This window comes from Notechis scutatus, chromosome 9 (genome assembly GCF_049901735.1).
Source record: "Notechis scutatus isolate UNSWTSFEM ecotype Mainland chromosome 9, rNotScu1.2, whole genome shotgun sequence".
In the NCBI taxonomy this organism is placed as follows: domain Eukaryota; kingdom Metazoa; phylum Chordata; class Lepidosauria; order Squamata; family Elapidae; genus Notechis; species Notechis scutatus.
The window spans coordinates 1,198,283-1,225,174 of NC_142017.1; the positions used below are offsets into that span (position 1 = coordinate 1,198,283).

At 49.9% G+C, this 26,892-nt stretch overlaps 1 protein-coding gene across 1 annotated transcript in view; it reads right to left on the minus strand.

Moving 5' to 3' along the window:
• Positions 1-3,636: 3,636 nt before the first annotated feature.
• ZC3H18 (zinc finger CCCH-type containing 18) overlaps positions 3,637-26,892 on the minus strand; it is a 31,446-nt gene continuing 8,190 nt past the window's right edge. Inside the window, 13 exon segments of the mRNA XM_087971378.1 lie at positions 3,637-4,559; positions 6,621-6,717; positions 8,019-8,112; positions 8,508-8,698; positions 9,255-9,341; positions 9,344-9,414; positions 9,670-9,798; positions 10,286-10,429; positions 11,108-11,209; positions 13,658-13,783; positions 14,227-14,427; positions 25,033-25,313; positions 26,078-26,204. Coding sequence (XP_087827504.1) covers positions 4,355-4,559; positions 6,621-6,717; positions 8,019-8,112; positions 8,508-8,698; positions 9,255-9,341; positions 9,344-9,414; positions 9,670-9,798; positions 10,286-10,429; positions 11,108-11,209; positions 13,658-13,783; positions 14,227-14,427; positions 25,033-25,313; positions 26,078-26,204 — 1,855 coding nt within the window. The 3' untranslated portion in view covers positions 3,637-4,354.

Consider the following 26,892-nt stretch of genomic DNA (forward strand, 5'->3'; position numbering starts at 1 on the left):
AAGATTTAAAGTTAGAATTTGAAACAAACATGGGGCGGGGAGGGCAAACCTCCCCTGGAGTTTGAATAGATTGGGTGGTTGTATAGCAGTGATCTCCAAGGAGAATCTCCAGGGCGAAAAAGGAAGTGGGATGGAAAGCCCCAGGCTATTTAGTAATAGAGGCTTGCTGAAAAAAAAGAAAGGAAGCAGGAAAAAGGAGAAAATTGGGAGCAAGGGAGAAGCAGGAAACACATCCAGGTTTTTTTTTTTCTCTAGGTTTCCCTGTAAAGGTATTTGTGTTGTAGCTAATGTGTAAGATGAACACTTTTTTGCAGGTATTTGCCTCCCCTCTCCCAAAAGCAACAAGGCAAGGGTAACTTAAAAGTGCTGTGTTGGATTTATGTATGTATTTTATTTTATTTATTTAGTCTGTCAAGCATGTATGAGGAGACAAGTGTAAGTATGAACATAACATATAAACATATAAGTATAAACAGGTATGAGTATATACATAATAAATGAGTGCGAATAAATGGGGACAATAGGACAGCGAAGGTAGGCACGCTGGTGCGCTTATGCACGCCCCCTTTAAGGACCTCTTAGGAATGGAGTAAGGAGGTCCATGATAGACAGTTTAAGGTTAAAGTTTTGGGGGTTTGATGATGTGACAACAGAGTTCCAGGCATTGACCACTCTGTTGCTGAAGACGTATTTTCTGCAATCGAGTTTGGAGCGGTTTACTTTGAGTTTGCATTCGTTGTTTGCCCGTGTGTTATTGTGGTTGAAGCTGAAGAAGTCAGATTTATTTATTTATTTTGTTTGTTTGTTTGTGTTACTTGTCAGTTTGCTAATTCCCAAGCAAGTGGGAGCCCCTCTCCAAATGTCTGTAGAAGACCCCTGTGGCGTTTTCCTTCGACTTGGTCTGGTCGCTTTGTGGAGGCATTGACTCTCTTTGGGCCAAGCGGAAGCAACGGATGTTCCAGTCTGGGGTCTTGAAAAGAAAGGAAGAGAGGAAACCTCCCCAAACTGGTCCCTCCCCAAATGGTTCCATCCCCCCCACCCCCCCATGCATAAGTGAGATAATTAGGCAAACAACCGCAAAGACTTGGGAGCATCCAAAGCTGCTGACCCTCAATGCCTACGCTTGGGAAGGGGAGAGCAAGCCCAGTTTGACCCGGAAGGAGGGAAGAAGCCGAATAAAGGCCCTCAAGTGGGTTTCCTGTTTCAAGATGGTTTTGTGGGCTGAAGGTGGGGAAGAAAAGGGTTGAAGTGGGAAGCCCCCAGGTCTGCTGAGCGGTGGCCGAGCTGAGATGGTACCCCAAGAACATGGCTGACATCCAAAGCTGGCTAATGAAGGCTGGGACAGAAGAATCCCTCAAGGATGTTTTGACTCTGACCCAACATATGGGTTGCTGGCTTGGAAATGGTGTGTGAACTGGGCCATTCTGGTTTGATAAAGCGAGGAGGGAAAGGAGGGAAATCCTTGGCTGGAGCAGGGATCCCAGGGAGATGGATGGACAATCATCTTCCAGGCATGCTTTCTTTCAGATCTCTCCTTTGCTGAAGGCTTCCCGCTGGATAGAAATGGCTCCTCCCCAGGCAGTGGGGGAGAAGGAGGAAAATGTGTGGGGTTTTTTTCAATGGAGAAGGAGAAAGAAGGAGAAGAAGCCATCCCTTAGCACCCGAGGGCAGGACAAGAAGAAACAATGGATGGAAACCAATCCAGGAGAGAAGCAACCTAGAACTAAGGAGAAATTTCCAGACAGAACAATTAACCAGTGGCCACCACTTGCCTTTAGAAGTTGTGGGTTCTCCATCACTGGAGGTTTTTAAGACGAGATTCCTCTGACATAATATATTCCTGCCTGAGCAGGGGGGTGGACTAGAAGACCTCCAAGGTCCCTGTTAGTGTGATGCCTGAAGCCATCTGGGAACAGGAGCTGCAAACTCCGGGGGGTGGTGGTGTCAGGGCCTGGAGAAGTCCTGGGGTGCTAGCGGCACCTGTGAGATGCAGATTGGCAGGTTCACCAGCCCGTCTGCTAGAGAAAGCCCAGGGGCCGTGCCAGGACAGCCGTGCCAGGACTGGCTCATTCCATGATGGAAAAGACCCTCTTCCTGCCAAGCCTGTTTCTGCCCACTCTGAACTTTCCCTGGTTTCAAGAGGGTCTCCGGCTGGTGAAAGCTTGCTGGGGGGGGCGGGCATCGCCTCGTTTCCCCTCCCTCTTGCCGGTAGGCCCGGTAGGGCCCCGGCAGGAAGCAACCTTCCTGATCCTGATTTTGGCAGCTAGACGAGGTTTCTATCCGGGGGCGGAGTGAGTGGCAGATGCCGAAGGGGTTAACTGGGTGGCAGGGATGTTGAAACTGGGTGAAAAGGCAAAAGGCTCTGAGCTCTTCGACCTCCACAAACCGGCTTCGCATGCTGCCTTTGTCCCTCTCTCTCTCTCTCCTGTCATTATCCTCTGTGTGTGTGTGTGTGTGTGTGTGTGTGTCATTCCCTCCCAAGCACATGACATGCTGCTACTTGCCCACTGCAGGGAAATCCCCTCCATGGGGCTTGGATGGAGTCACACTGCGTCGTCGTGAGTGAGGCCGGAGGAAGCAGGAAGAGGAGTTGCCAAAGGACCCTAATAGCCTCCGAGAGCTTGGGGTGGGTGGGTGGGTGGGGGAGGTAAGGGGGGGGGCAGGCAAGAGGAGCCGAGATGCCAGGCCAGGAGATCTCTAGGTTGCAGTGGGAGCACATCTTCCCGGGGGCACCTTGCCCTAGCTGCCTCTGTCCTCGCTGGCTGGGAATTAGGGGGACTGGAGTCCAAGGCCCATCAGGGCCCCCGGGCTGGAGAAAGGCCAGCCTGCTTTGACCTGAATGGCTTCTCCACAAAGATTCTCCTGGGGGTGTGTGTGTGTGTGCCATGCATTGCTCCTGCCCCCCGGCACATCTGGCTCTGCAGATGCTCGTCCCGGAAGTCTCCAGGAATTGATGCAGAGGACGGCCTCAAAAGACCCTGGATGGGATCCAAGGCCTTTCGTATTCCAGGCTCTGCTGCTTACCTTCACCAGGAGGCGCCTGGCAGCCGCTTTACCAAATAATGCACTGGGTGAATAAAAGCTTCTGCCTTTTAATCCCCCCCCCCTCTTTTTTTTGACTAGGATAAGCTGCCCCCCGACTCCTGGCTTTTGGCTACCCATGCACCAACACAGCTGTTCTGCACGACTGTCACCAGATCCGTCTTCTTTTCCTTTCTTCCTTTCCTTTTCCCCCTCTTATTTTCCATTTATTTTCTTCCTTCCTTGCCTTTATTATTCTCAATGCAGTGAACACACCTTCCTCTTCTTATCGACCTCACAACAATAACCTTGGGCTGAGGCAGACGTCTCCAAACTCAGCAACTTTGAAGACTTGTGGACTTCCAACTCCCAGAATTCTCCAGCCTTCTGGGAGTTGAAGTCCACAAGTCTTAAAGCTGCCAAGTTTGGGGACCCCTGGGTTAAGGAGAAGAGGAAAGCAACTAAGAATAAGGAAACTCTTGGTGATTAATAAACTATGAAAAAATAAATTGCGAGGCGATTCTGCTGCGTATTTGTCAGACCCTTTCTGGACTTTCTTCAGTTTGATTTACCCCAATCTGGCACCCTAAGAGACAAGAGGTCCAAGAAAGAAGATGTTTATCAAAATACTTTATTTTCAGCATAACCCCTCAAAAAAGAAAAAGAAAAAAGAAAAAAAAAATCCTCCCTCCTTATTAGACATACATCCTGACAAAATCTTTTGTTTTTCTTCTGGCTTTAAATCAACTAAAACAATCTTTTGGTTAAAATAAAAGAGACATGGAATCTTCTCATCGCGGGTCTCTAGGCAGCTGGGGGAGGGGAGGGGAAGGGCAGAGGGGGAGCTTCCGGCTGGGGACGGTGTTTGGGGGGGGGGGCTCTCCTCTTACACGTGTGCAGAAGTGCATGGCTGACAACACGCGACACGTAGCGCGGTGGCTAACTAGGGGGATGCAATTCATAGCTAGCAAAGAGGTGGGGGAGGAGAAAGGGGAGGAGGAGGACACATCGGACAAGGCTGCGGTGAGGAGCCCACTGTGCACCAGGACCAGGAAAACGACCGCAGCGAACACTTGCACCCGGGGCCAGCAGCACCTGGGCGAGAGAGGCAGTCGGGGGAACCGTCTCCCACCCAGGAAGTGGGCGGTGGGGGGGTGGATTCCAGCTGACAAAATTTATCCAATTCGTTGTTGGTTTTGCTTTTTTTTTTGTTTTTTTGTTTAAAAAGGGCCACTGCCAAAATAAAACAGAACTGCAAAATCCAAAGTGGCTGCTTGGACGCTATTTATAAAAACACGGGCGAGTCTCTGATCCGGGCCGGGCCAGCGCTGGACTATACTTTCCCGGGGATCTTGGCCCGCTTCCGAGCAATGGCGTCCTCCACGGCCTTCAGCTGCTTCAGGAGCTCCTCCCTTCGCGACAACGTGCTGGACTTGCCCGATTTGGCCGGGGCGGCTGGAGGGACCGGCTCGGCCGCTTTGCCTGGGATGCTCGTGACCTTGCTGGAACTCTTAGACGGCGGGGAGAGCGGGCGCTTCCTGCAAGAGAGCAAAGGCTGCGTTTGAGGGGTGCGGGGAGAGGCCCGGGTGGGCAGAGGAGAGAACCGGGGGCTCCGTCGTTTCGGAGGTTTGCAACAGCGAGCAACTGGCAGAGTGGGAAGGGGCTGCAGTGGCCCTCTCCTTCGGCTTCCTCCACCTTTGAGGTATGGACTTCAACTCCCGGAGTTCCCCAGCCAGCCATTCTTAAAGGCCGACATCTTAATGTTGCCAAGGTGGACGAATGCTGATCCAATCCAACCCTCTCCATCAGGAGTGGGATACGAAAGGGTTAACTACCGGTTTACGAGCTTCCCTGCCTGCTGTGAGCCTGTAAATTGTCATAAATCATCATTAGCACCTCATTAGGTCATTAGCAAGGCTGCCTGAGAAGCAGCCTTTGAAACAGCCCTCTTTTCCTGCTTTTTTAACTGCAGCTGTGCCTCACACGGCAGCTGAAGTTGAGAAAGCGGGAAATAAAGCTCAGGCAAGAGCCCGGGTAGGCGGGTGGGCACAAACACCAGCAGACATAGAAACGGTTCTATGTCTGCTGTTCTTCAGAGCTACCACTTCTACAGAGGTGGGCAGAACCGGTAGAAACCCACCCCCCTGCTCTCCATGTGTGGGGAAAGCAACTCTATCGTCCCTTCGGTGGTTGGAGGGGGGGGGAGAAAAAAAAGGGTGACAGGAAAAGTTGCCACCCGGAATGGCTGGGACACGCGGCAGACTCCTGAAGTCAAACGCAGGGAATCGACAGGCGCCTGCAGCCCTGCGGCGTCTCCCAGGGGGTCCCTGGCCAGCAGGCAGCAAAACTGCTCGAAGCAGAGATCTGAGTTTGCGTTTCAACTGACTTGGTTGCGGGTCGTCGATGAACCAACGGATGCTCCAGATCTGGGGTCTCCAACTTGGCCACTTTAAGACTTGTGGACTTCAACAGCTTTGCTGGCTGGGGAATTTCTGGAAGTTCACAAGTCTTAAAAGTGGCCCAGGTTGGAGAGATCCCTGCTCCAGATAACGGTGACTAATGCAAGGGAACGTCACACGTTCAGACATTTTTCTTCACGTGACACACCGGAACGACTAAATCGGTGACCCAATCAGCCGATGACTAAGCCGAGGGTCAGAAATGCCAGGGCTGCTTTGCCAGGGAGAGAGGGAGCCCAGGTGGCCTCCAGTTATGACTGATCGTTTAACAACAGTTGGAAGCTGTGATGGCCTCGGAAACAGCGACTTGCAAGCCATCCTCAAAGTTATGACCATCGCACCAGCACTGCAATCACACTGTGATCACGTGGTGGTCGCTTGGCAACCGTCTCACAAGGGGGGCAGCATTTTTCAGTCACACAATTGTGATTTGTGACCTTCCCGGCTGACTTCTGACCCCCCAAGTCCATGGCGGAAGACAGATTCGTGTAATGACCGCATGATTCATTTAATGACTGCGATAAAAAAAAAAGAGAATAAAATCAGGCCTGGTCACCCCAATGGCTTGCTTAGTGACTGAAACCCCGGTCCCAAGTGTGGTCTCAAGGACTGCCAGTAATGAAAAGCCAGCCCTGATTTGGGCTTTTGATTAAAAAAAGAGGGGAAAAAAAAGACCATTTTCTTATGCAACTAAACTTGGGTGGTTTGGGCATCCCAGGCAAACGTCCCGACACCACAGAACGAAAGGAGAACTCCGCTGGTTCATTAGGGGGTGAGGAAGACGGCACCCCCCCCTCTTCAATTCCCCAAGTAATCTGCTGCTAATAGTCCCCCAAAGCCCACAAGAGGAAACCCCTGGCCGGCCGTCTCTCTCTCTCACGGGGCTGGTAAGAACCCCCTCCGGCCAGCAGGGTCGAGACCCCCCCCCCGCCCCCTGGAGCTGCTTCAGGCCCTCCAAGCGCCCTGGGCGATTCCCCCGCGGGACGGCTCCATGAGGCTTTCCGGGACGGCTCCTTCTCGGTCTGGACTGCAGAGGGGAGCAGATCTCCCTCAACCGTGCGAGACCCCCCAGCCAGGCAGCCCTGAGGGCGCCGAGGGGCAACCGGGCCAACTGGACTGAGAAGACGGAGCGGAACTCACTTATCAGCCTGGGCTGGGGAGGGCTTCGGGTTGGGCCCCCGCTGACGGTCCTGTTTGGGAGAGGAGAGCCTTCCGGTGAGTTTCCGGTCGCGAGCACCTGAGAGGAAAGAAACGTTAGCCGAGGGGCTTGGAGCTGACGTCGTCCTCCCTTCGAGGCAGAGCAGGCTAGGGAGCCTAAACCAGGCAAGCTAAGGGCCCCTTTTCCTACTATAGCCCTAGGTCTGAATGCACCCCCCTCCCTTTGATCTTTGGGGGAACCAGGGAGGGTCTGGGCCCATGACGTTCTTCCGGGTTACAATTCTGGCCCCCGACTCTGGTTCCTTCTACCTGACTGGTGCCCTGGAAGTGGCTTTTCCTCCACTTCCTCAAGGTCGCTCCTTCGACCCATTACCTCTCCAGGAACCGGATGAGGTGAGAGCATATTGACACAAAGAGACTGGCCGGCTGGTACTTGGGCACAGGTGAGCTTTTGAAGGGCATCGGCAGCAGGAGGGCAGGAGGGAATGGGGAGGAGACACAGAGAAGGGGCCAAGTCCAGGCTAACAATAATGGCTTGTAATGGCTTAAAATGCCAGCCACGCTTGAGCTACGTTCCCAGAAGTCTTTACAACAACTCTGTAAGGTAGGCCAACAATCCTATCTCACAGGGCCGGAGAAAAGCCGAAACTGAGAGAGAGAGAGAGAGAGAGAGAAGGAGAGAGAGAGAAAAGGAGAGAGAGAGGACAAGCCCAGAGTTCAAGGCAGAGGTGTGAGGTGCACTGGGGATTTTCCATTCCCGGTCTTTCAGAGACACCGGTTTAGATTTACACAACACATTTTTCAGGTGGCAAGATCAGCAACAGGAATGTGGCACTGTGCTTGGCACCCGGGAGGAGAGCCTGGGCTTTAGCAACAGGGCTGGGGACCGAGTCAGTGCCTGAGGGGGCATGAGCAACAGCAGGTGCTGAGTGGTGCCAGGCAAGCCGACTGGCACAAGGGCATCATCCCTCGGGAGAGATCTGTAAGTGAGCCCGGCCTGCTTTGTCAAGGACCACACGGGTCCCCTCCGAAGCCTTCTGGGCAGCCTGCCGTTCTCAAGGCTACGAGGCATCAACCCTCCGGCTTCGGCTAGTCGAGTGGATTAGGCAGCCCCGCCCGCCGAGACGCTCTCTTGCTTCACCTGTTTGCAGGAGGAGGATGGCTGCAGACAAAGGCCTGGCACTTCCCTTACACACACACACACACACAGACACACACACACCCCTCCCCGACTCCTGAACTCTGCCCTGGGCAGGATGCAGCTGGCTCAGAGCGCGGCTAGAAGAGCAAACAGAAAGCACGCTGCTCTCAGGCAGAACCAAGGGACGGGAAGGGAGGGAGGGGGGTCCTCAAACCTGCAGCCGAGTCCCGGCTCCTCACCTGGAGACAGGTTGATCCTCTTGGTCGGGGGAGAAGCCTGCCGGTCCTTGTCGGAGGGCTCGTACCGCTTCCGACTGCTGTTCTTGTCAGCCGCCTAAAAGCAGAGCGGAAGGGATCACGGCAAAGCCAGGTCCCTGCCCCGAGGAGGTGGGCAGAGGGATGCCGGCCGGCCGGCTGGCCTGGTGAAGCACTGGCTCTGCTCGGGAGGCCCCCCAGGCCTCCCCTAGAGACCGAAGACGCTCAACTCCAGCTGGGGGCAGTGAAGGGAGCAGACGTCGCTCGAGGCGAGAGTTTGATGTGCAGGCCCATCCTATCGGGAGAGGCCCCCCCCCCCGCAGAGGAAGGCACAAACTGAGCCCCCCCCGCTCTTCCTGCCTTGCCCACCCCTGGGCAGCGGTTGAGGATTTCCCAGGGAGGCCACCCCATCAGCTGGGGGAGGAGGAGGAGGAGGAGGAGGGGAGGATCCAGGCGCTTTCCCAAGGGCCTTACCTTGTTCAGTAGGGTGAGCTTGATTTCCTTGTGGGCGCTGAAGCCAGCAGGCTGGGCCTGGGAGGGCGGGTGAGGGGCGGGAGGCTGCTGAGACTTCCCCCCCGAGGCTGGCTTGGCGGATTTGGCCGGCTGCGCTGGGACGTCTCGCTTCCGCTTCTCCTCCTTCGGGCCGCTCTCTTTCTTGGCCTTTCCTGCGAGAAACGCCGGGCAGTTCAGGGCAAGGGGGCCGGGGGCAGCCTGGGGAGGCTCAGGGGGCTCCTCTCCATGCTCGGCCGCCCAGAGGAGGCCTCCCGCTCTGGGGTCCCCATGTGGATTCGGGGGGGCTGGGGCCATTTCCTTTCCTACAAAAGTTCTCCCGGCATTTTTAACCGGGGCTGGAATCCAGATCAGGTTTTATTGCTGGCCTTCCGTTCTGTTTCAATTGGGGAACGGATCAGCCCCCAGAAGAGTCCATCAGAGCATCCTCCCCCCAAGTCCTTGGACAACCTTCCTGCCCCCATCGTGAGGCCCCCGACTGCCCAGGGCTGGGCCCACGGCCTTGGCAGGGGGGAGAAGGGCGGCTTCCCAAACACCAGGGGCCCCTCCTGGGCAATGCGCAGCGTTTCTACCGCAGGGCGAAGAACGAGGTGCACCCGAAGCCTCTCGAGGAGGAGGAGGAGGAGGCCCCTGCCGTAGGCGTCACCCCTGGACCCGGCTTGGCCAGGAAAGCGGGAGTGGACCCCGGGGAGGAGCCTGGAGACGCCGTACCCCTTTCTTTCTTCTGCTGGGCGGGGGTCGGGGACCGGGAGCTAGCCGAAGACACCGGGCTGGCCAGGTCCGCGTACATGTCTTCCAGTCGGCGCTCCGGACCGAGCTGCTGCTGGAGGAGGCACTGGAGGCGGAAGAGACGCTGCTGACACTCAGAGACCTGACGGGCCGGGAGGAGAGAGGAGGGCAGAGACCGTTAGCGCCTGCTTCTTCCTTTCAGCCGCACCGAGAGCTTCACCCGGCCCGCATGGAAGAGCCGGCCCCGCTCTGAGCCCGTCCTCCTGCCCTGGGGGATCCAGTGGAGGAGGAGGAGGGCTCGAGGGAGGGAAGTCACAGGGCCCCCAAACCACGAAGCAGCGGGCTTAGCGCTTGGCAGAGGCCACCAACTGGCGCTTCCCGCCTCCAGACCTCTTACCTGGATTTCCTGGACCCGGATGGAGACGGGGAGAGCGAGGCTGAGGAGGACCGCGACAGGGACCGGGACAGGGACCTCGAGTGAGAGCTGGACCCGCTGTAACTGCTGCCGCTGCAACTGACGGCCCGCCTGTGGCCAAGAGAATCCCCGCTTAAGGTGGGCACGGGGGGACCCTCCTCCCGTCCTTTCAGCCCTTGGGCACAAGCGGACCAGCCCAGGCAGGGGGCACCGAGAAGCTTTCCCAGTGCAGGCGTCCCGAAGGGTCTTTCAGGAATCCCACCGCTTAAGAGGAAGGGGCCGTTTGCCGCGTCACAGAGCAAGTGGAGCAAAGGACTCAAAGCGGGCACTGCCTACAGCGGGCGGTGGGGAAGCCAACCCATCTCCCCTGGGGCTACTGCTTTAGAACACGTTTGCGGGTGAGATCTGGCTAACTAACCCTCCAGGTCTCCCACCTGGGCCAGGAACAGGCCCACGCTGCTTCCGAGAGCCCCTTGAGACCCGAAAGGCCCACGTCTCGGTGTTCTACGAAGCGACGCGGGAGCCGCGGTCCTTCCAGCGAGGCCATGGGGGACCTGCCCACTGGAGCCCCACTCCAGAATGACACACCCCCGCCTACCTTCTGGGAGGGGTCCTCGCTTGCCGCTCCTTCCGCCTTGCCTCCCTGTTGTCCCCTGGTTTGGCTGGCTCTGGGGCAGAGGGGGCAACTTTCGCCACCGGTGGAGGTGCTGGTGGGGCAAGGAGTTTCTTCACAAGCTTTTCACTGAAGGAGGGTGACAGAGAAATCGGATGAGGAAGCCCAGCACTGAGTGACCAAGGTTAAAACAGATACGTTGCCATCTCTGGTAACCCTTACCAGACCTTTTTTTTTCCTGCTATAAGGACTAAAGTGACCGGCCTATAAATAAGACAAATATAATGTAAAGGGCCCTGGACTGTTATTTTATGAACCACAACAGGAAAAATTGGTTCTTGGAACGGCCAAATAGAATTTAGGTGGCCTCTCAAAAACTGGAAGAAAGAGAAAAAAAATCAGTGCAATGGGTCGTTAAAAAATGGATCAACCGGATTCAAATCCTGTTAGCCAAAACCCCCATCTTGGACCAGGTCCTCTTCGTAAGTCCAACAAGACAAGAAGGGTGTTGGATCATAGTGAGATTTAGGCTGATATTTAGGCTGATAAGAGGAAAATATAATTACGATGTGAACAGCCAGCCTTGGCATGGAAGGGCACAATGCTGGGTCATTCCGGCTGCCCTCTTTGGCCCATGTCCGAGCTCCAAAACCACATTTCAGAAATGCAGTGGGCAGAATTATCCTCTGGGTTCCGAGTGGTTGGGCTGGAAGGTGTGTAAGGATTCTGCCGGCTTTACTGTCACCCCGACTGTCCTCCGTTGGGCACCCCTGAAGGATGGGGAGGCTGCCAGGTCCCCTTTCTTACCCCTTTCCAGCCAGGACTGCAGATTCCCCTTTGACTTTGGGAGGAGGCTTGTGTGGAGATGGCGTGGGAGAAGGAGACGGCGAAGAGGAGAAGGACTGCGACCTGCAAAGTCAGGCAAGACAAGCAGTTAGACTCAGCAGCGCCTCAGTAGCCACAGGAGGCTCCTCGACTGGGGGGGGGGGCTCCTTGGGGGAGGGGAGGGGGTTTCCAGCTGAATTGGCCAACTGAATTAAACCGACAGCAGGAAAAAGTGACCAACAGGTTGGATACTTAAGGTGCTTTGCAAAAGAGATACATGAAAAATGGCTATTTGCATAAACAAACTAGAATTAATGTTTACAATTTTTGAACGTTAGGTAAGGCGAGTTCACGGTTCGCTGAGAATTCTGTCTTTGACTGTGCGGGGAGAGGAGGATGGCTTACGATACACGGCAGTAGGAAGAGCAGGGCAGAAATAAAGCAAGTGAATAGACAGCACAGGAGAATATTTGTAGCTCAGGGTCCTTGGTTGCTCTCTGTGCTTGGGGGTTTTATGTTTCACTACTCAAACTAGGCAACACCATCAGGGCTAGGAAGGATTGGGGTTTGCGGTCAGCTGAGAGGGAGAGAGAGAGAGAGGGAGAAAACTGAGAGGAAACCCTTCAAGCCCAAGTGACCTAGTTTAGGTAACGAAACGCCTGCATAAGAAGCACCAAACCCAGAGAGCACCAAGGACCCCTCAAGTTCACAGCCATTGGGAAAGGCAGGAAAACCAAGGGAGCCACAGACAGGTCCATCGTGAGGGTTACGATCATTACAGGCTGCAGAATATTTGCACTGGGGCCAGCAGCTGAACGGATGGGCCATGGACCAGTCCGCCAACGCTCAGTGCTTCTCTTGCAGGGGGTCTCCCTGAAAGCGGATCCAGAAGATCGGTTGACCATGGCCAAAGCTTTGTGGCTGGAAAGAGAAGCCACGAATCCACGCCAACCCCTCCCCTGGATTCCCCAGCTGCAAATAAGAGCAAGCTAACGAGAAATGCCCCGGAGAACGCTGCTCTCCTTTTAAAACAATCCACCAATCGATTGCCCAAATAGTTTGGAAGCTGCCCGTGGACACACACCATGGTCTCCATGCTCTGCGTACGTGTGGTTGTGATGTGCGACACACCACACTTAGGAAGCACAGGGGAAAGTCATGAGGGCCCACGCTCCGCTTTCATCGTGCCTTGCGTGCCAATCGGAACACACACCGAGGAATTGGCCCTTGAAGGGCAGGGAGGAAGTTACCAAATATGTGGGTGGCACATCCCAGAAGAGGCGAAACTAAAGGACACACCTCAACAGTTTCCAGTAATCAGGAGTGGTGCTGCTCCTTGGGTGTCTGCCCCATGAGCCCTCCTGCCTCAGTCCCACTGCCAAGGCCACCCTTATACGGGGGCGTCACCGGGGTCCATGCAGTAGGGAAAGGACGGGGAGCCTGCCAAGAGGATGAATTAAGCCCCCTGCATTCCTACCCAAGGCACCATTTAGAGCAGGGTGTCCAACCTTGGCAACTTTAAGCCTGGAGGACTTCAACTCCCAGAATTCCCCAGCCAGCAAAGCTGGCTGGGGAATTCTGGGAGTTGAAGTCCTCCAGGCTTAAAGTTGCCAAGGTTGGACACCCCTGACTTAGAGTAAGAAAAGCGAAGGGGCACTGAGGTCTAGCTGCGCTCTGCCCTGTTTGGGACCCATAATAGGGGCTGGGGTTTCTCTTCTCTGCATGCCCTGGGATTGGGCTCTCAAAACGGAAGCTGAAATCCCAACTTGCTTGATGGTGCAACGATGAGAGACACCGCCCCCCCTCCTGTTTTAGATCAGTTCCCCTCCATTCTCGGCAAGAGCAAGGAAATCTAAACTTGGGCCAAAGGGAGTTCAAACCAGTTCATCACCTTTGAGTTGCTGGAGAAAAAAAATCCACAGACGAGGAGGAGGAGGAGGAGGAGGAGTGGACTGAGACTGGAGACCGGGGGTGGGGGGAGGAGGATAAATGACAGCTGAAAGCATCACCGGATTTGGTGCCAGTCATGAGACTCCAGAAACAATCTCTGCAATTCGTTATGCAATTGCTGCAATTCAACAAGCCACTCTGCTATTTTACGCAGGTCACAGGATTATTATTGTTTGTTTACTCAACTGCCCTGTTTTGTCACTTTGTTGTGATAAGAGGTGGGTTAAACCCGAGTATTTCATCACCTTGTATCACCTACAGCTGAAAATACCAACATGCAAACTTGGCTGGCACTGTGCCCACTTGGAAATTTCCTCCACTTCTAAGCCAGAGAGGCCTGGAATATCTGCTTCTTCGGAGAGGCGGGAATCTTCCCCTGAATCTTTTCTGGCCAGGAGCTGGAGGCTTTGACAAGAGACTTCAACACCCTGCGGAAACTACAAAGGGGTTCAATGTTTGGGCCCCTTTGGACGTCCCTGGTCACGTCGAGACAATCCGAGGGAGATGGGTGGCTAAGAAACACGAATGATAAATGAAGAAAGTAACTAAATTAACAGATTTCTTTTCTTTACTGTGCCATACCTGGACCGGCTGCCTGAGAAGGAGCTGTGCCTGGAAGAGCGACTAGTGTAGGAGCTATAGGAGGACGATCTGGAACGTGACCGCGAAGACCCTGATCCGGAATAGGAGGAGGAGCGGGAAGATGACCTGAAAGGGAAAGGAGGAGGGGATTTAGCAACCGGAAGGTCTCCCACAGACATCCTGGCTTCCTATATTCTAGTTTCAAGACGAGGCAAGACCTGCCTCCCCACCTCTTTCCTCCAGAGATTGTTTCCTGGTCCTGCCAGAGGTAGCCACCCGTGCCACCTGCTTGCCTCCTTCAAAGCTACCTTTGGAGGGACGTGGGTTATTTCCCTTCCTAGAAAGGGACAGCCGCCCACCCCAAAGCTCTTGGCTGCATCCCGGTTTACACAATAAACAGCTTTCCCCACCGCTGGTTCCTGAGATCTTTTTTGTGCGGTCTTTAGCCGAGGGGCTTTTCTTCCAGAACTTCTTCTGTAAGATCTCAGGGACTCTCTTTGCAAGATGCAACCCAGAAGAAATATCTGCTCCCCGGGGGGCTAGAGGGACCCCCCCCCCCAGGTTTATACCTTGAAGAACCTGAGCCAGAAGCCGATGAAGCCGAGGTTTTCCGGCGCCTCCTTGCGTGACTGGGTGAGGCGGACATGCTGTGCTTTTTTTTGGGAGATTTCGATCGGCGCCAGGGATCCTTCCATTCGTCTGCTCTCTTGGACTGAGAAGGAGTGGTTGTAGTTGCCTCCTTCTCCTTCTTTGATGGCTCAGGCTGACGGCTAGAGGACGGATCAAAACGAGAATTAGAGGGGAGGCAGCTTGAGCTGGGCCTTCCAGGGGGGGCCTGACCAGCCTCTTACTGAGGGCCAGAATTTCTTTTTTAAAAGGGTTAAGGTTTGTTAAGTGCTACCAGCAGCCTGGGCTATTGGTGGGTTTTTACAGACATTTTTCCAAATATAATTTCAAGTGGCTCACTAGCAAAAAAAGAAAGAATGTATAATGCACATTATATAAAAACAGCAGCCATAAACCTTAGACATAGCAAATATAAAAACAACTAAAAAGCAACAATTCCTTGAAACAGACTAATTAAAAACTCTTGAGATAGAAGTCACTTTAGTGGGCGTGATAAAGAGTGAGCGGAGACCAGAGGTAATTCCACAGAAGCTAGAAGCTCAGAATTAGGTGCCATCAGTTGCAATTCGATGGAAAGGCAACTGGCACATTCTGCTTCCCAGGGTCCCTTTTCTTTTACTACTCTCTAGTTAACCCCAAAGCAAACCACAACGGATATACTTTATTATTTAATCAATGCCTTGGCTTAGGCTGAAAGAAAAAATACCTTGGCAATGGTATCATCAGAAAGGCCAGAAATGAAAGGAAAGGGAGTTTGGCCAACAAGAAAGAACTTCTGTAAATGGAGAACTCGGTGGGGGGAGAGGAGGAAACCCAACATCATTTTTGCTTTTGGCCAGGTTATTCCCTGACTTCACCAACTGTAGACACAAACCCCCAAGGAGGCGGAAGAGGCCACCAGTCCCAACCTCTGCCCATTTCTCAGTGTCTGACATGAATAATCAATGGGAACATTTACACCACAGCCTCTACTGAAGCAAGGAATCTCATGGGAACAAGTGTCGCTTTTGTCATTTTTCTGCCCCAGCACTTCCACATCTAAGCCTGGGTTTCAGACTGCGATCTTAGAACTGACATTCTGCAAGTCTCCAGTCATCCTTTGGGGTCTCCGTTACAGTAATTTTTAATAGGAATTTGGAAAGCCGCAAGGATAGCGGGAAGGTTCAGGAGCTCTTGCGGGGGTTTCTTTGCTTCTTGGCTTCCATGATGCCTTATCTTCATGACCTCACAAATATCCTTTCCTAATAAGTGTCTCTTCCGCAATACCCAACCCTCACTTAACTCGAGCCTGGAATCTGCTTTGGTTTGTTGCACCAACATTCTCCTACGAGGATTCTTCAGATTCTAACACGAGATTCTTTACATTTTTAGCAGAAATGAATGCATCTCTACCCCTGGGCCTTCTTCAGATTCACCTATAATCTCCAAGAGCTGGCTGTTCAAGCTAAGAAAAATATGCAAATGGACACCTTCTTTAACCTCCCGACTTAGCCGTGCTTTTTTCAGCAAGAAAATTCCTGCTGAAAGGACCAAGACAGCGCTTTTCAATAAACCACCTGCCATGGAAATTTGCCATGTTTTTATTTGTTTTGGTGCAAAAGGGCTTTTTCGGTTCAGCAGGAAACCCAGAAGGGATATCTGGAGCTGTGCCAGGGCAATAAATTCAGGGGGAGAAAAATTTGAGTGTTTCAATGCAAATGACTGCATTATTCACACTGGAAAACAGCTATTCCACTCAGAGAAAGTTCCTTCCCCTCCTTCCCTTCCTCCTTGTATGACATAAGCAAGCCCTTTCACTCCTGACCCAACCTTATCAGGAAGCCAGGTGATGTCACGTCAGTGCAAGAATAGTGAGAGAGAACGTGCATCTTGCAAAGGCAGAGGGCCCCTCTCAGAAAGGAAGTTAAAGAAGAAAAAATTAAGCAAGGTGACACAGTGACATCACTGCAAATTTCCCAGGATTGATGACAGGAAATGAAGGTCTGGAAATGGTTGCTCAACAGATACCTAATTTAAAAGTCTGAATTAAATCTGCACACACACTTTAAAAATGTGCCCTTTGAAAATATCTCAGACAACCTTTAAAAGAGATGTTTCAAGATGCAGAAAGGTGTACTAGCCCAAGGAAGGGAAAATCCACAAATAAGCAATAATCTAACACTCTTACTTGGAGAAAATAAACAAAGCTTTAAAGAACACACAAAACAAATAAAGTTGGGAACTAGCTTTCAAGTTACAACAACTCTTCCTCACCCCGGCAGGTTGGATGGCCACTGGTGTCAAAAAAGAAATAGTGCTGGCTACTCTTGGTCTGATATATTTGGATGCAACTTGAGATTATTTTGCACGTGGCACAAATCAACTTATTTCTGATTTGTTAGTGGAGAGATTCTTGAATCACTTCACATATAAGGAATCACACACTGCAGAAAAGAGAATTTATCTATTGTTTTTCATTGTCTCTTGCCATCTATTTTGCTTTGTCAATTAAATAATAGGCAGGTAGGTATATAGATACAGAGACAGATATAGAAATACAGTAGATAGACAGAGATAGACAGATGGATGGATGGATGGATAGATAGATAGATAGATAGAGATAGATAGATAGATAGATAGATAGATAGATAGATAGATAGATAGATCATAGACAGACAATCTAACATTTAATCAACAGAAGGAAATTTAACTTATACTATAGTGGCTTTAACATTATTTTAATAAACACAGAAAATGATTACTGCTTTTAAGCATTATCCTTATGAAGCATAATTGATACCGTATTAACAAAGACTGTTAATATTAATAAAGGCTGGAGCTCAAAAAGAATTGGTGATGTTTCCAAAAAATCTGAAATACTGTTTATTCTTAGGAAAAACTGTGGCTCCCTATGCTATATGCCAAATGACTTGAAATGTGTGTGGGCTTTTCTTTTAAAAAACACTTTACATTCGAATAGGATCAATTCATTTTTAAAATACACCAATACATGTTTTTTTTTTTTTTTTTAAAAAAACACCTTTCCTTATACTTTTACTATCCCCGAATCATTATACATTGCTTTAGATATCGCTATGGAACCAATGTTGATTTTAAGTTGTTTTATAACTGTAATTATTGGCTTCCAAGTGCCTCATGGGGCTTTCGATCTGTGTCCCTTGAAGCCGGCTGGGAAAGGCTACATTACACAGGAGTCAAGAAGGCTACTAAAGACCCACCTCTGTACTTAAGGGCACGAGAGAACACAGGTTTGCTAGGCTGTATCTTCAAACCATTCGTGTCCAAGCGGTCAAGTTCTTGCCTCCTTGGTGAGCTTGGCTGCTTGAAATTGAGGCTGGGGCTTTGACAGGGATTTTTGAGCTGAAGAGCCTGTTGCTCTGCCTCCCCCAAGACAGCCAGGAAAGGTGAAAAAAAGGGGGGAAAATTGTGCACCCCCGGGGAGATGGTTACATTTCCACATGCTTGGACGTTCTGGCCAAGCACCTAAGAGAGAACCCTCCAGGATGAGGCTTTCTAAGAAAATCTATTTAAGATGTTTTATAGATGGCATCTCCCACCCATCAGATTAGCTAACATGTACAGTTCTCAAGCTTCGATATGTTGGAAATGTTTGAAAGAACGGGGCACTTATTATCATATGTGGTGGGAGTGCAAGAAAATGCAAGAATTTTGGCACAAAATTTGGCAATGGTTAGAGGAAATGTTAAACCTAAAAATAAATTTTACAGCAGAAAAGTTCTTATTAGGAATAACAAATGAGAATTAAAAAAAAAAGCAGATATATATTTAATTATTCATATTATCACAACCGCAAGACTATCAATTGCCCAAACATGGAAATCAAAAGAAATACCTAACAATGAAGTAATAATAAAAAAAATCTATACTGCGCTGACTTAGTTAGTTTAACGTTAGAACTGAAGGAGCGAGATACCTCAGAATTTTATGAAATATGGAAAAAAAATTATAATTGGAAGGATATGAAGTCAAAAAATGTGAAATATAAGTTAAGAAAGAGTCTATATCGCAATAAAACGTCTAAGATAGAAATGGATTGAAAGATTAACAATGTAAATATCTATATAGGTGTGTGTGTGTGTGTGTATGTTTTTGTATATTTTCACGGGTACAGGTATGCAGGTCTTGGCATGTTCGGGTCTTTCTATTTATAGAGTGACGGCAGCTCCGATCACGCTTTGCTTGCACAAGCACGAAGCCGAAAGCACCAGCCTGAAGATGGCAAGTGGGACCTCGTCGAAACATCGCCAAGATACTCTCAATCTTACACGGGAAAAGACCCAAACACACCAAGACCTGCATACATTTACAAAGTGTACACTACTATTACTGTTAATCTTCTCACCACTCCTTATCACCCATCCCCTCCCACTTGACTGTTTCCTAGTATGATTTGATTGTTGATTGTACCCTATGACTATCATTTAGTGTTGTACGTTATGATTCTTGATTCTTAATGAATGTACCTTTTCTTTATGTATACTGAGAGTATTTACACCAAGACAAATTCCTTGTGTGTCCAATCACACTTGGCCAATAAAGTGTGTGTGTGTGTGTGTGTGTGTGTGTGTGTATGTATGGATCATTGGTTATTTGGGTTTTCTCCCGCGTAAGATTAGAAGTATCTAGGCAACGTTTCGATGAAGTCTCATTCATCATCTTCAGGCTTGTGTCTTCACTTTGAGAATTACTCTGAGAAGCACAGAGCCGAAGACACAAGCCTGAAGATGATGAATGAGACTTCATCGAAACGTTGCCTAGATACTTCTAATCTTACGCGGGAGAAAACCCAAATAACCAATGATCCACATACAAATACCATGAGAACCTCAGAAAACGATTATATATTATATATATATATATATATATATATATATATATATATATATATATATATATATATATATATATATATATATATTGTTTGATATTCTGCTATTGTAATAATGCAGACTGTTGATATATGTTAAAAGATCACCACGTTCAAATGTTTTTAAAATTTAATTTTCAATAAAAATCTATTTTAAAAAGAGAGAGAGAGAGAGAACCCTCTACACGTCCTTGTGGATGAGGAAAGAGGCTCTTGTTCGTGTGATAGTTCCTGTGGGCCAGGGATATTTCTTAGCATAACTCAGGAAAGAAAGTAGGACCAGCATCCACCAGCAGATTACTAATCCAGAGGGGACCTCATGACAGCCGAGGAATGCACAGAGCGCAGGCACCCGTTCTTGCTAAACCCTCTCCCAAGGTTGTGACTCTTTCTGGGTGCAAAACACAACTGTGTCATTCCAGTTGCGTGACCTGGGCAGGGACACTCCCTTCCGGCAGGGAGCCTGACACTTTCCCACTTGCCAAGCTCGGCCTGGGACCAGTCTTAACTCTTCAGGGAGCGCAGAAACACGAGGAAGCACCAGCCCTCACCACAAATTAAGAAGCCGCTTGGATGAGAGGGTGGCCCTGTACATTTAAGATAGGAGGGACGGAGAGGGACCAGGTGGGGGGAGGAGAAGGAAGCCCCCCACCCACCCCTTTCTTCTTTAATCTCTAGTGGAATTTAAATCCACATGGAATTTCTTACAGATAAGTCATACTACACAGTATTATCATCAACCGGCATCTATGAACTCTCCAATCACCCAGAACAGGACAAATAAATCAGCTTTCAGATGCCACCTTCTGACTAAGAGCCAGGCAAGTTACAGAGGGAGACATCGTTACGCAACGTTAGCTCCTTTTTTTTTTGGCAGGGATACTTAAAAAAGCTCGCCGTTTAAGCCCACAGATGGTAAATTTTACCAAATTTGCCTACAAGAAAAGAAGCAACACACCTGCAGCGCTTCTTTGTTCAATCTTAATGGCAGGTGGTAAGGCCACTGACCTCAACATTCAAACGGAGTATTGAACGACAGTGGGGAAAAAAATATTTTGGTACCTCTGAATGCCTGGTAATGCCATCAAGTGGCAGAGCTGGGATTTGATTGGCACACAGGCACGCCTCGCCTTACAACAGTTCGCTTAGTGTTACAACAGCACTGAAAAAAAGAGGCTTTGGGCCGGTTTTTCACACTTATGACCGCAGCAGCGTCCCCAGGGTCACGGGATCAAAATTCGGAGGCTTGGCAACTGACCCGTATTTATGACCGTCTGCAGTGTCCTGGGGTCAGTGATCCCCTTCTGCGACCTTCTGATAAGTGATGGGGAAGCCAGATTCACTTAACAACCGTGTGACTAACTTAACAACGGCAGGGATTCACGTGAACAACTTTGGGAAGAAAGGCCGTTAAATGGGGCAGCGCTCCCTTAGCAAGCATCTCGTTTAGCAACAGGAATTTTGGGCCCAATTGTAGTTGTGGGCTGAGGACTAGCCGCAATCTGATTTGGTTGAAGAAGGCAGTTAATTTGTCTCTAGAAAGTCCAAAATTGACAAATGTCTACACAAAACCGAATCCTGTGAGTCAGCTGCCCTTTTGAGTATGCTCCTTCACGAAACAAAACGTAACAGGTATAATTAAGGGGGGGGGGGGGGAAACTGGCCACTGGGCAGGGTTTTTTCTCTCTCTCAAAGGTCTTTGTATGCACTTGGGCAAAATCCTTCAATTAGCAGAGATTATCTTCCAAAAAAATCAGACCAGGAAAGAACAACCGGTAATAAAACAAGCGGATTTTCGTGATTTTTTTTTTTTAAAAAACCCTCATTTTAGCCTAAATTGCTTCCTTTGGCAGCCTTCCCATTGGCGGCTGGGTACCTCTGCCGTTCCTGCCCTTTCCGCTTCCCTTCCTTCCCCTCTGGTGGCCACAGAGAAAGGAAGGATTCTTTGGAATCCATTTCGATGGGATCACGGTGAGCTCACACACAGCCCTTGGCCAGCTGCAACTGCCAGGCCGCCTCACCTGAATTTCCTGGCCCGGATTCTTGCCTCAGCTTCAGTTTTCACAACCAGATACAAGTGACGGAGCAGCAAGGAAAACCCTCGCATGTCTCACCACTTTCTGCCAAGCCACCCGGGGTGGTTTGCAGGGCATCATCAGGCATGAGCTTCACCCAACCACCCCTACCAGGGGCAGGAAGAGTCCGGGGGTTTCGTCATCGACCGGGGATTTGAAGCAAGGCTTTGGCAGCTCCGCACAATGGAAAATCTGCGCCAGCGCCAGCCCCCGCCCGCCCCCGTGCCAGCAAGGAGGCTTGGAGGATGGAGCAATGGGAGAGTCCAATTTCCACTCAGACAGGAAGTTCCTTTTGGGGTGGGGCTGAACCACCCGTGAACTCTCAGCCCAATTTACACCCTTGGCGGGTGGGGTGAAGAGGCACTGCGTTCCCTCCACTCCCTGGAGCAGAGGTGGAGGGACCAGGGCCCTGTTGTGACTTGTGGACTTCAACTCCCAGAATTCCTGAGGCAGCGTGGCTGAGCATGCCTGCCCCAGGAATTCTGGGAGCCGAAGCCCACAGCAGGGCCCCGGTTCTCCCCCACCCCACCTCCGCCCTGGAGCAACTGAGGATGCAACTGCCAAGGAATCACAGCAATAAACAAGGAGCATCGAAGAGGACGGCCGGGTGCGAGGAGCTCCTGAAGGAAGCAAAGCTGCACGGGACAGGGGCCTCCAAATTTGCCACTTCTGCCCTGAGCCCAAAGCCAACTGCAGGTGTAGTTCTCAACTTACAACCGTTTGTTTAGTGACTGAAGTTACAACAGCACTGAAAAAAAGGGACTTAAGATCCTTTTTCACACTGACGACCGTCGCAGCGTCCCCGGGGTCGCCGGATCAAAATTCAGAGGCTTAGCCACTGGCATGTACTTATGCCGGTTGCAGTATGTCCCGTGTGTGTGTGTGTGTGTGTGTGTGTGTGTGACGTGATCCCCTTTCTGCGACCTTCTGACAAGTGAAGTCAGTGCGGAGGCCAGGTTCACTTTACAACTGTGTGATTCACTTAACAACTGCAGGGATTCCCTTGAAATCGTGGCCACGAAGGTCGTACAATGGGCCAGAACGGGTCACTTAAACAACCGTCCCGCTTAGCAACCCAAATCTGCGGCTCCGCTGTAGTGGCAAGTTGAGGACTCTCTGTACCTTGACAAGGAACAGCCCTACGAGAGATAAACCTGGAGCCTTTTCCGGCGTGATCCCCTGAAGCTCCTTCTAGTGGAAATGAAGGGCAGGGAATCTCTTATCTGCAGAGCAAGTTCTCAGTTACTGAATTACTCCTAAACGGTTCCTGGTCCCTCCGTTTGGACACCTCTCAGCCAAAACATGACCTCCTCCTTTTCGTTCTTCCCAACAAAGACCTTGGTTTCAAATCCCCCCCTTTTAAAAAAGTCCTTGCTAAAGTACCTTCTTCTTCTTCTTCTCGTACAGGTTTTCAAACTTGAGGAAATCTGTCTTACGGCAGATGACAGAACTGGAGTCAGTCTTACATAATAGGCATGCTGGAATCTCCATCAAGTCACGTGACTCTTTGGGTAGCATCAATCCCAAACTACGCAAGAGGACAAAGTTGCCAAGAGCTGAGCCAAGGTTTAATGATTAGGGAAAGCACAGCAGTCTATAAATAAACTCAATTAACGTGAAGTCACTTCTATTCCAAGGAAGAAGCCGGCTAGTTAAGTACAAAGACGACATACACACTAAACAAGTCTCTAGATTGTTTTCTGATTAGAACACCAAATTAAGAACTATAATTAGACACCAGCTTATGGCAAACACAGAAACATGTGGCCTTGACTAGGGGTAATAAAGCAACAATTATTGAGTAAAAAGATTTGCAACTGATTAAACGTGGCATAATAAAAATAAGCATTCCTGAAAGACAAAAATAAAATCTACTTCCCAGTTGTTCAAACACCAGCCTGGTAGGAAGATTTGCAGTTAAACTGATGGTATCTGCTGGGGTTGCAAAAGGAAAGAGCCACTTTCCTTGTGACTTTTCTCTTGTTTTGGGGGAGAAAAAAATCATAAAATGCAGGAGGTTTATTGAATGATTCTTTGTATGAATCTTTATTCAAAAATAAGTCAAACTATATTCAATAGAACTTCCTACCAAGAAAATTGGTAGAGGATTTAAGCATGACTCTCCAGAATTAAAGGCATGTAACATTTGAGCCAATTTCTGGAAGATGAAGGCTGTATTTATTTTTAAGTTAACTTAATTAATTCATACGGCCTCTTTATACGGCCTCCCATCTCATGGAAAGTGACTCTGGGCAGTGTACAGCAATCCCATGAAACAGTATATGCAGAAAACCATTAGTACTGTTGTGTAGTAATTATTCAAAAACATTAAAAGCACAGAGTAACCTCAGGAACGGCAAAAACCAATCAAGTTCTTTTTCTCAAATCCTCTCCAATGTCATCTCCCTCACCGGGAAATCAAACCGAATGACAGAGGCCCACCTGGGGTCTTCGTGGAAAACTCAGAGTGGGATAAATCTCAGAGGAAGCACAACGTGGTTTACTCTCCAAGGGGGAAAGGCTCGGCAGCCCAGGAAATTGGACCTTTAGCAATTGGTGTACATTTCAATCTTACATCACCATGGCTTCACCTGATTATTCACATCCATTCATACTTCAGAGTGAAGCAGAGGTTGGCACACAATGCACTCTCCTGGCATGCTTACACCCATCCCAAGCCAAGCCGCTGAGGATGTTGGCACAACTCAAGGCCAAGAATGCCAGAAATGAGAGGGGAGGGGTCTGGCAGCCCTCGGGCCTGGCTCGCTGCTCTGCCAAGAGCAAAGAACGCAAAGCTGGAGAGGCAACGGGCACAGAGAAAAACACGCCACACAGAATAACCGAATAACAGAGTTGGAAGGGGCCTTGGAGGTCTTCTAGTCCAACCCCCTGCTTAGGCAGGAAACCCTATACCATTCCAGACAACTGGTTGCCCAGTCTCTTCTTAAAAACCTCCAGTGATGGAGCACCCACAGCTTCTGGAGGCAAATTGTTCCACTGACTTTAATTGTTCTAACTATCAGGAAATTCCTCCTTAGTTCTAGGTTGCTTCTCTCCTTGATTAGTTTCCACCCATTGCTTCTTGTCCTGCCTTCAGGTGCTGTTTGGAGAATAGCTTGACTCCCCCCCCCACTCTTCTTTGGGGAACCCCTGAGATATTGGAAGTCTGCTATCATGTCACCCCCCTATTCCTTCTTTTCATTAAGCTACACATAGCCGATTCCAGCAACAGTTCTTTAGATGAACAGCCTGCATCTAGGACAACTCTGCGGGATGCATCGTTCTAATCTGTTCTCAAAAGAATCCCACAACAACCTTCTAACCCCACCGATACCAAGAACAGCCCACATTCTGCACAAATTTTTCAAACTGCTTAAAAAGAAGGGAAGGAGTGGGGAGCAGGAGATTTTTGGGAAGAAGGACAAGGACACAGGCAAACCCCCAGAATCCTTCTGTAATTTGCGTTGGTATCAGACAACCTCCCCAACAGAGATTTTCTCCAAGCAGGGGCCTGTGTGTCTCCAGCCTTTGGGGGCTAACCCCGGTCCTAACTCTGCCAAGCACATACCTCTGTCTATGCTCAACATTCCCAGAGCTGATCTGAGGAGGAGCTAGAACAAAGGCCCATGCCCCTTGACCAGAGGTCTCCAAACTCGGCGACTTTAAGACTCGTGGACTTCAACTCCCAGAATCCTCCAGCTGGCTGGGAAATTCTGGAAGGCCACGGGTCTTAAAGTTGCCGAGTTTGGAGTCCCCTGCACGAGACCATCGAACGCAATCCATACCTGGCTGGCGGTGGGGATCGAGGCTTTGGCTTCTCCTTCTCTTTCTCACGCTCTTTCTCCCGTTCCCGATCTCGGTCCCGGTGTGGGCGCTCCTTGTCATCTCGCTTGATGCGCTCCCGCTCCCTCTCCCACTCTTCTTTCCGCCTCTGGCGCTCCTTGTCACGCTCCCGTTCCCTTTCACGCTCACGCTCCCTCTGCCGCCGTTCCCGCTCCCGTTCCCGCTCCCTCTCTCGCTCCCGTTCCCGCTGCCGGTTCTCCCGATCCCTCTCTCGCTCCCTTTCCTGGGGAAAGAAAGAAAGAAAAAGCCAGGTTACAGGCTACCTTTGACCCACAGCAAGTTTTGAATCATGTCACGGCAAGGAAAGTCTTTAGTTGGCTCAACAACACTTAATGACTTCATTCTCTGGATATTTACTCCCAGAAGCCCACCATTAAACCAATAAAATTACAGGTTGCTCTTCACCAAGCTTTGTTCCAATCTCTATGTGTATAAAAGCCACACTTCTTGTTTCTCAAAATTCCTCTAGCAATTTGAGACACGCAAGCAAAAAATACTAGCTAATGGATGGAGAGACGGCAGGTAGTCCTCAACTTACAATAATTCATTTAGTGACCGTTCAGTTACAATGGCACTGAAAAAAGTGATTTATGACTGTTTTTCACACTTAAGACCACTGCAGCCTCCCTGTGGTCACGTGATCGAAATCCAGACACTTGGCAACTGACTCACAGTTGTGACGGCTGCGGCGTCCCTGACTCTGACAAGCGAAGTCAGTGGGGAAGCTGGATTTATTTAACAATTGTGCTGCTAACTTAACAACTGCAGTGATTCACTTAATGAATGTGGCAAGAAAAGTCATAAAAAGGGGATGACACTCACTTCATGACTATTTTGCTTAGCAGTGTAGGGATTTTGGGCTCAATTGTAGTCATAGGTCGAGAATGGCCTATATTGCTACAGCCACATGAGACGTTAAGCTTGAGCCGCTTCAAACAAGCGCCTGAACGAAATAAAGAGGAAGCCCAGCCAGGTGCAGGCGCTTACCTTACTCAGCCTGTAATTGCGGTAGGGGTCTGGATCCGTGTACTGGACCCTGAAGTTCTCATACTGCCCTCCCCGCCAGAAGCGTTCTATTTCATAATCATAGTAGGGATCGGAATATGGGTCGAGCCTGTAGACCAATGAAAGGAACAGAAGAGATTAAATCCCACGTTATTCTCATCAGTACTTGGCTGCGGGGTCCTATTCAGCCATCACCACTTGGAAGCAAGAAACGTGTTTCCCAGGGGAGGCCCTTTTGCAATATTCATACAAGCACAAAGAGCCACACACACACACACACACCCCAAAAAAAATCCAGATTCATGCGAATCATATTAGCTTTTCAACAGCTGCGCCTCTCTCCCCTCAACCTTTTGGGATTCATCTTTGAAAAACAAGTGGAGGGCCAGAAATGGAAGACGCTTTAAGGAAGACGAGGCCCTGGTTAAGGGAAGATTTTATGGGTCAGTAGCTCATGCTTGACTTAGACTAAGAAGGGTGCAGTTAGATTCCTCTATCATTTTATCCATACTATTAGTTCTGACCCCACTTCTCTGGGGAAAAATGAAGCAGAATTAAGAGCAGGGTGCTCAACACATCATTAGTTACTTGATTAGTATACCATCAATTGGCCCAAGCAAATACTTGAAAACAAGCCTTTCTGGATTACTCCTGAAGTCAGCATAGCGATACAGAATGGCCATAACTTTCTATGAAAAACTGCTCATCATAATCAGTGACTGAACCACATGGTAATAACGACAAATGGCCCCTGACAAATGGAAGGATTTTGGAATAGGTTTTGGGAAAGGCAGGAC